This window comes from Mastomys coucha, unplaced genomic scaffold (assembly GCF_008632895.1).
Source record: "Mastomys coucha isolate ucsf_1 unplaced genomic scaffold, UCSF_Mcou_1 pScaffold18, whole genome shotgun sequence".
Taxonomy (NCBI): Eukaryota; Metazoa; Chordata; class Mammalia; order Rodentia; family Muridae; genus Mastomys; species Mastomys coucha.
The window spans coordinates 61,134,318-61,144,157 of record NW_022196900.1 but is presented as its reverse complement, the minus strand read 5'-3'; the positions used below and the strand labels follow the sequence as shown (position 1 = coordinate 61,144,157).

At 41.6% G+C, this 9,840-nt stretch overlaps 1 protein-coding gene across 1 annotated transcript in view; it reads right to left on the bottom strand.

Moving 5' to 3' along the window:
• Window positions 1-6,857: 6,857 nt before the first annotated feature.
• The window catches only part of LOC116095737 (PRAME family member 12-like), a 54,569-nt gene continuing 51,586 nt past the window's right edge, over window positions 6,858-9,840 (bottom strand). The window contains exons 4-5 of the mRNA XM_031377008.1: window positions 7,995-8,021; window positions 6,858-7,128 (exon numbers count right to left, since the gene is read on the bottom strand). Coding sequence (XP_031232868.1) covers window positions 6,858-7,128; window positions 7,995-8,021 — 298 coding nt within the window. The remainder of the gene's footprint in view (window positions 7,129-7,994; window positions 8,022-9,840) is intronic.

Here is a 9,840-nt window from a genome sequence, read left to right as displayed (position 1 = left end):
AACAGACAGAAAAACTTTCACGATAAGCAAATGTGCATAAACTTACATAAATTCACATACAGATTTACGAATGTGCATTTATACCAGTTGGGTCCAGCTTGCACACATTCTCATAAATTACACACACACACATACACACACACACACACACACACACCCCACATACCCTCCCACACGCACCCATATTTACATACTCATTTGGAGCAAAAGACCAAGCACAAGTGTGGAAAGAACTCATTCTGGATGGGAAATGAGCTCCAATCTTTATTGCATAGAGTACAAAAAAGCTTCTCCTCTTTCATTGCTAAGTGAGTTAAACCCAAGTTTGTAAGAGGAAAGGTCTGTTCCTTTTAATTAGACTAAGCAGCCTCCCTTGTAATTATTAAGGAAAGACCTGTCCTGTCCCATGAAAAGGAGAAGCCTGCCCACTTCTGCTCTCTACAGCTTCTTTTGTCCTCTTTCCTTCTGCATTCTGCACATTGCTCTCTTGGTTTTTTATGTTACCTCATGCTTTCTAAGTTATCACCCTCTGCATTCTCAGTCTAATCTTGCTCTCCTCCTGCTCTGATGTCACAATGATGCTCTTACTCTCAAGAGCCTTTCCTCCCAATGCTATGCCTTTCCTCCTAAGTTCTTCTTGAGTTCAATTACCTCTAAAATGTTCTCTTGTCTCCTAAGAAATTATCCTAAGTTCTGTTCGAAAAACTTCTGTTCAGGTCTGTCTAGAAAAGTTCTTCTCAACTCAGTTCTCTCTCGTCTTTCTGTCCTCAGCACTTACACATCTTTCAGAATACATGATCGCCAAGCAGTGGTGGCTCACACCTTTAATCCCAGCACTTGGGAGGCAGAGGCAGGCTGACTTCTAGTTCAAGGCCAGCCTGGTCTACAGAGTGAGTACCAGGACAGCCAGGGCTTACACGGAGAAACATTGTCTTGAAAAACAAAACATAACAAAACAAAACAACAACAACAACAACAACAAAACAAAAACAATACATGATCGCATGCTAAAAAGTTCACCACAAGTTCACACATAAATTTAAATCATAAATCAAAGAAGTTTAAAACAATGAATGTTTAATTGCATATCTCTTAGGAGTAATTATCTGGCTAAATATTTTATCACCTGTCACAATTCTACAGGTTTATGGAGAGTTAAAAACCATGTCTAAGTTATTAGTGAAGTTTTGTATGGATAAAACCAGTCAATATTTTATCTTCTGCCCCAGAAACCTATAATAAATCATAGTTTCCATTTTATAACCTTTGGTTAATAGTTTTACAACTTCTTGGAATGTTCTGAGTAGTTGAAGCAATTAACTGGTGACAGAGAATGGTAGAGTTCTCATTGCAGTTTTAACTATCAGGAAGGACCTAATAGTCCCACTATAAAAAGAGCTTAATAAATACTGGCATAATTTTAGGAATTCTTATAAGATCATTATGAAAAATTAAGAAGTCATCTATTTGTCTATATAGCATCACTGCCAGACAGTACATCTTAGTTGTTCTGCAGATCTGCTAAAAAGGGTTGGCTAATACCCAGTGATTGTTTTATGTTTATTAATAACAGGAAAGCATAACAATAGCAAGAATCTTTCCTAAAATAATTTCTCTCCTGGGCCTTGACCATGGGAGCAAATCTTTTGTGAATTATTTATTAATCCAGAGCAGACCCATCTTAGGAAAATCATCTGCTACTTATCAGCTTGTCCTATGATAGCTCCTGACAGCACCTGCCCATATGAGTCTTAGAGGAGCAGCTAAGTGTAGGGAGGCTGAGGGGGAGAGTTTCCCAAGGCAGTTTGGGGTCTAGGGGAAGAAAGAGCTGAAGCAATATATCTATCAGTACTTTAAAGTTTTTGTTCACACTTCAAAATATGGTATTGCCTGCAAAGGAGGCTTCCGTGGAGTTGGATATCTTTCTGTATTAGTCAGGGTTCTCTAGAGACACAGATTTTATGGGTAGTCTATATAGTAAGGGAATTCATTGATGACTTACAGTCTGTAGTCCAACTCCACACAATGGTCAGCAGCAGCTATGAGTGGAAGTCCAAGGATCCAGCAGTTGCTCAGTCCCACAAGGCAAGCAGGCAAAGAAGAGAGAGTAAATCTTCCTTCTTCCAATGTCCTTATGTAGGAGTCCAGCAGAAGGTGTGGCCCAGATTAAAGGTGTGTGCCACCATGCCTTTAATCCCAGATGACCTTGAACTAAGAAGAGATCTCCCTGTCTTAACCTTCTGGAATTCATAGCCACTATGCCTGAAGATCTCCATGCCAATATCCAGGTCAGAAACTTGTATCTCTCAGACTCCAGATTAGGATCACAGGTGAGCCTTCCAATTTTAGATTGTAGTTCATTCAAGATATAGTCAAGTTGACAACCAAGAATAGCCACACCACATTCCAATCCTGAATGGGACTCACTTTGTAGTCCAGGCTTGTGCCTACTTACCATGCTCCTGCCTGTGATTAGGAGTGTTGGGTTCTTTTTTTTTCCTTCCACCATCCTTGCCTAGTGCACCATGCTGTTAGAACTCTGCATAAATGCCACACATGCCAGTGGGAGTATACAATCGCAGCTCTTTGGAGGAAGAGTTGGGAGGATTTCAGGTCAGTCTAATCTATATAGGGTATTTCCAGCTAGGACAAGTTAGAGGAAATCAAGTAAAACAGGATTTTAAATGTTTTCATTGAAGTTGTTCTGTAGGGGACTTGTTCCCATGATAACAAGTGTTCTACCATTCAGCCATAATCCCCAGTCATCTAAATTACTTTGTTTAATTTCATGTAGAGATGTTGTCTCTTTGTGCAGCCAAGTCTAGCCTGGAATGTGATCTTTTGGGGTTTTTTTGATTTTGGTTTTGGTTTTGGTTTTGGTTTTTTGTTTTGTTTGTTTGTTTGTTTTTCTATTTTTGAGAGAATGTGATCTTTTGTGTACAGGACATTAATTCTAGTTTCCAGGTAGCTGTTAAATGCAGTCTTACCACATACATACATACATACATAGACACATACATGCATACAATATATAATCACTCTCAGATAATGTCTAGTCAAGTAGGCAAGACTGAAGCCACATTTCTACAACCTTGGTTCCTGGTTCAACTGGAATTTCTGAATTGTGTCTTTGAAGCCTTCCCAGCAGCTTTTAAACTTGAGTTAAAAGGAAATTTTAGTTCATACAACTGCCAAACCATAATCTTTAAAACATAATTTAAGAGATTGTAAAAGGTTTAAGTTACAAATATCCCAATTGAAATTCAAGAATGAATCTAGAAAACTGTACAGATCAGAAGAATGGAGAGTTCAAGGCCAGCCTTGCTTATTCAACTTCCCATCTCTAAAACCTTAACTGAATCTAAGTAACTAATATGTAAATTCCCATGTAATGGCCATTTGTCATTAAAAATTAACTATAGCATATTTAAATTTTCTAAATACTAAATATTGCTGGATGGTGGTAAGGCTAGCTCTCCATGCAAGAAGATTCCTCATGAAGGTAAGTTTCCTGATATGGACACTGACTACAGGGCTCCTACTCCCAGTAGAGCAGCAGGACGAGGCAGTTACTCCAGGTTCCAGGACTTTGACATTCTGTTTGGCTTCCTCTGACCCCTTTATACTTTTTCTTCACCCCTCCTCACATAGTCACACTTCCAGAAGCTTCTATCTGATTAGCCCAATGAGTCTCCAGGCATTTAATCCTTTCTTTTTTCTTTTTTCTTTTTTTTTCCCTTTTTCTTTCCAGCCCCCCCTCTCTTTCTCCCTCTTGCTCTCAGGCTTCACTCACTCTGGCCCTATTCGCTCATGCCCATAGGTTCTTTGTTTCTCATTTCAATGGTTGTGAGCCACCATGTGGTTACTGGGATTTGAACTCATGACTTCTGGAAGAGCAGTCAGTGCTCTTAACTGCTGAACCATCTCACCAGTCAATACATTTTTTTTTAATTTATGTTTTGTTTTTTTTACTGTAGGCTGATTGACTCAGACTTTCTTGTAAGAAATCAAAAGCACTGAACTAGAAATTTGGGATTCCATTGCTTGCATGATTGATTCACTTGTGTGTGTGTATCTACATGCCCTTGTTTGTGTATGGGTATATTTTAGTGTGTGTGGCTTTAGCATCCGTGCATGTATTTGTCTCAATGCATGTTTCACTGTGTGTGTACTTGCATGTATAAATGCAACCTTGCCACATACATACATACATACACACATGCATACACACATACATACATACATACACACATACATGCATAAAATATATAATCACTCTCAGATAATGTCTAGTCAAGTAGGCAAGGCTGAAGCCACAACATTTCTAAAACCTTGGTTCCTGGATCTGCTGGAACTTCCAAATTATGTCCTTGAAGCCTTCCCCAGGAGTTGTAGGTTAGTCAATGGTTACATAAAGAGATTCTGTTTCAAAACAACAATAACAACAAAAACCAAACAAACAAACCAACAAACAAAAACTCCATATGAGTATGGTGCAGATATAAAAGGACTGAAGTGAGTGGCAAGAACTTGTAGTCCTAGTGACCAAGGAGTTTGCTTGGGATGATGCTCGATCAAGGAGTTTATGACCATCATGAGCAAGATGAATAGTTTGTCACAAAGTGTGAAAACAAGCAGCAAAGCATAGTAAAAACAACAATAAGGTTTTAATAACACATCCTTATAATCCTAGCATGTGGTACACACCTTTGAACTCCAGAAGCAAGGCAGGAGGATCTGTGTAGAGAGAGGTGCATACCTTTAATAGAAACATTCAGGAGGCAAAGGTGGGTGGATATCTATGAGTTTCAGGCCAGCCTGATCCACACAGTGAAAATAAAGTTCTTTGAGTTCACAGCTAGCCTGGTCTACAGAAAGAGTTCAAGGACAGCCAGAGCTGTACAGTGAGATCCTGTCTCAGAGGAAAAACAAAATAAAACAAAATTAAAAAATGCTTTAGTAAACACTAAATTCAAGCATACAATCCCAACATGTGCTGAATATTCTTGGATTTTACTACTCTAAAAGCAGAGACAAGAGGATCTCTGCGAGTTTCAGGCCAGCCCAATGCACACAGTGAGAACCTGTCAAACACCATCAAATTCTAAGCAAAAAACAGTGGTGCCTTTCTTGAAGAAAACAGTAGAAACTTCAGTTCATCAAAGGGACTTTTAGGACTCTCTTACTCAGGAACCCCAGTATGGCTCAAGAGTTAAAGGCACTTGCTCTAAGCCTGAAAACCCTGAAAACCCCAGTTTGATTTCTGGAACCCAGGAGCGTAACAAGCATGAGGGGTTTCCTCTGACCTTCACTTGTGCACCATGGCAAATGACCCACCCACCAGTCGTTAAAATTCAAATCATTCCTGGAATTTGGGACATGTCTTTAATCCCAGCACTGGGGAGGCAGAGGCAAGCAAATCTCTTATGAGTTGGAGGACAGCCTGGTCTACATAGTGACTCCCAGGACAGCTAGAGCTACTTCATAAGTAAGACTCTGTCTCAAAACACAAACAAACAACAACAACAAAATCAAGTAATATTTGTGGCTGTGCTTTGAAGGATGTGCCTTTGCTTGCTGAGCCGCTTGTTGGCCTGTTCAAATTTTTAAAAGGAAACATTTTTTTAAAAGATTTATTTATTATTATACATGAGTACACTGTAGCTGTCTTCACTCATACATTACAGGTGGTTGTGAGCCATCATGTGGTTGCTGGGATTTGAACTCATGACCTTCAGAAGAGCAGTGCTCTTACCCACTGAACCATCTCACAGCCCAAAAAGGAAACATTTTTGACAATTTCATGTGGAGGGCTTTTACATCATTGACAACCCATCTACTCCATCCTTTAATTACTCTTTTATATCTCCCCACTTCCCTCTAAGCTTCATGACCTCTTCGATAGTAATTACTGTTACACACCCATTTGTCACTATATCCTGATGAGTCCCTCCAGTGTTGCTCACATATACAGGTTTAGGGAAAACCACTTGGGATTGAATAACCTATCAGTGGGCTGGTCCTGGGAGATGAGTGATTCTCCCCGTTTTAGCAGCCATTTATAACTGTAGTTCCCTCTTTCTTTCTATTTTAATGTTTGCCTTGTAAATTATAGATTTAGTATATTGTTTTTTTCAAGACAGGGTTTCTCTGTGTAGCCTTGGCTGTCCTGGAACTCACTCTGTAGACCAGGCTGGCCTCGAACTCAGAAATCTGCCTGCCTCTGCCTCCCAAGTGCTGGGATTAAAGGCGTGTGCCACCACCACCTGGCAGGTTCCCATTTCTTTGAAGCCAAGAGTTCCTGAGACTAACTTTCACAGACTAGAAAGCTCGGTGCCTTTCTCAAATCAGATGCAGCATCAGAAGGCCTTAAAACTGGCAACCAGGTTAATGGCCAAGAAAGATGTCAGGCGGCAAACACCCAGATCTCTGTGTTCTGGAATAAAATCAAAACCACAATGTAGAGGGAAGCATTTCAGCATCCTGTACATTAAGCTTTTATTACTTCTATCATTCTCTATGTCAAGTTTCCTCTTCCAAAAGAACATGCTACATCACATTCCTAATTCCCCCTCTGCAACAATTATCTGTATCCACTTGATGAGAGACCCCTCCCGTGGACTAAACATTGCTGCTCACAAGTATAACCCTCTCCCATCTCTGCCAACAAAGACAAGTCTGGTCTCTAGTCCCAACACACAAAAAGAGGCATCAAGAGGAAAGCAGAGAGATTTTGGCTGCCTTATGGCCCCGAGAAGATCCCAGAACTGAGGACAAAGTCAGGCAAATTTGTCCTCAAGGACACGACCCATGTCATCATAGCACTCCCAAGGGACAAGGAACTGCTCCAGAGTCAGCTAACTTAGATTTCTTGTGTGGTGCAAAATGTCCTGAAGGACAGCCATGGAGCTCTCATTGTCATAGAAACTGGTCTTGGTGAGCTGGGTACACTGACTCAGGGCAGGCAGAAGAGCACTGACCTGGGAGACTTTCATCCTACAGCCTTCTAACTCCAGGGTCTTCAGAGTGGCTGTAACTCTCTTCAGAAGAACATGGAGGGGCCCAGTACTTAACGGAGATACTACCACTCCACTGAGGTTCAGGTGTGTGAGCTGATTGAGGTCCAGGCTCAGGGGTAGATGATTCAAATCTTCTTGTGAGAGCTGCCAGTGAGTGATGGACAAGGTCTCCAAGGGGGTGTACAAGCACCAAGGGAGAGAGAAATGGACTTGGAGGGTACTGGTGACAGGATGAACACAAGGTTAGAAGAGTTACCTTGTTCAAGTTCATCCTGACCACATGATGCAGATGTTGATCAGAATGCTGTCAGTGTCTTCTCACTCAAGCTACAACCTAAAGAAACACACAGTTCAGTATGTGCACACTGACACTCCTTCACTAAAGAAACCCCCAGCCCTGACCACCTCTGGCCTGCAGAGCACGTACAGGAAGGTCAAATCCAATCAACTCCTAGCTAGGTACTTGGAGTATCTCTGTACAGCATCTGAACATGAATGTCGGCAGCACAAACTGCCTCTCTCTTCACACTGCTTCACCCCAGCCTCTGACACTGAATCCTGGGGCAAGGTTTCCCAGTTATTCAGCCTCTGAGAGGTTAACATTTTCAAACTGTACTGTGGGAACTTAGTCGTTAGTGGAACTTAATGGAAGTCTAGCTCCCAGGACTTAGAAAAATGAGAAACCAGCTTCCAGAACATAGAAGAATGGGAGACCAGCTCCCAGGACATAGAAGAATGGGAGACTGGCTCCCAGGACATAGAAGAATGGGAGACTAGCTCCCAGGACATAGAAGAATGGGAGACCAGCTCTCAGGACTTAGAAAACTGAGAAACCAGCTCCCAGGACATAGAAGAATGGGGCACCAGCCCCCAGAGCTTAGAGACCGGAGCGGCATGGCAGGAGAAAAGAAAAATGAGGTAACATACAATTGCCAGGTGGCTAACCTGCTTCTGAACCCTAGCACAAGCCAGCACCAATCAGAGACTACCCCGTACTTTCCCCTGCCTTAGTTTCCCCTTTTTCCTAGCAACTGTGTGGGTATAAAAACCTGTTTAAATGTTTGCTTGGTGCCAGACTCCTCTACCCCTTCGAGGGATATGAGTCTTGCCCCAGCTAGCTGGAATAAAAAGCCTCTTGCAGATTGCATCAAGTCCGTGTCTTGGTGGTGTTTGGGGTCGCCGTTCCCGAGCCCTGAGTGTGGGGTCCTTCCCCCCATTTTTTAAGAGCTCTAACACCTCCACCTGGGCTCCACACAGCCTTTGCCACCCAGAGACAGAGGCAGGTTGCCATTCTTTTACAATGTCTTCTGCACTATTAAATTCACTACTGCAGCCCGGCGGTGGTAGCGCACACCTTTAATCCCAGCACTTGGGAGGCAGAGGCAGATGGGTTTCTGAGTTCGAGGCCAGCCTGGTCTACAGAGTGAGTTCCAGGACAGCCAGGGCTACACAGAGAAACCCTGTCTTGAAAAACCAAAAGAAAAAGAAAAAAAAGAAAAAAAGAAAAAGAAAAAATCACTACTGCTGGCCAAAATTTAGGTCCCCTATCTGCAGAGCACAGACAAAGGTTTTGTTCTGGCCTTCAGGACAGCTTCCATCTTACCTTAGCAACATTTTCTTTTTTTTTTTTCTTTTTTCTTTTTTTGTTTTCTTTGTATCTGAACTATGCTGTCCTCCACACCTGACTCTCTTTTGCACAAGCCTCTTCAAGCACTGAGGAGTCTGAAGTCCTCAGAGCTGCTGTAATGAGAAGCCTCCAGCTCACATGAGCTCCCTCCCACTCTACCTGACTCCATTTGTTCCTCCAGGACCATGAGTACTGAAGAGATGGCTCAGCTATTAAAGGCTAGTCTCATAACCTCCAGGACTATGAGCTGGTTCTTGCCTACCTGAATGGCTATATTCCATACATGTTCTTCCTTCCAGGCTATTCTTCAGTGGCTTCCTAATTCTTTAATACATTTGTTTTTTAACTCTTAATGGGTTAGTTTTGTCTCATTGTCTTTTTTTTCCTAAGGAACTCTCATTGATATTGTACATTTATACACTCTTCAAAACCATCAGCTAAATTTTGACTAAGTGTTTCTGTCAGACACTTAAGGGATAGCTCATTGGTTAAGGCTTGTAATGCTCTTGCAAAGGATCAGAGTTTAGAACACAGTTTCCTGGTCAGAAAATCCACAACCATCTGTAACTGCAGCTCCTAGAGCTTGTTACCCTCTTCTGGACTCTGGGAGTGCTGTACACTTGCTTGGACATAACCACACACATATACACATCATTCTCAATGAAGAAACAAAAACATTTACACAAAGTAGACTTCCCTGAAATCAAAATGTTATAATAGTAACTTCTGTCTGTAGGATTATTGTGATTTTTCCTTCTTGAGTCTGTAAATGTCATGGGATCAACTGTGTGGCCCTAGTTCCAAACTCTCTGTGACATTAGGAGTGGGAAAATCATTCAAGATCCTCCAAGACTGAAGGTCTGAGGAGGAAATTCCTTTTATATTAGACTTTCCTTTTGTGATTTCTTCTAACACTTTTATTATTCACATCTTTGGGTTTTTGTTTTTGTTTGTTTGTTTGTTTGTTTTTGGTTATAGATAAGGGTTTCTCCCTGTAACCCTGCCTTACCTGGGGTAGTATAGACTGGGCTGTCCTCAAACTCAGAGATTCTCCTGCCTCTGCATCTAAAATTCTGGGATTAAAGGAGTACACCACCAATAGTATACCACCAGTTATACTGAGACCTCCTGGGTGGGTGTTTGTTTGCTTGCTTGCTTCTTTTGGTAGAATTTTTTTTTTTTTTTTTTTTTTTT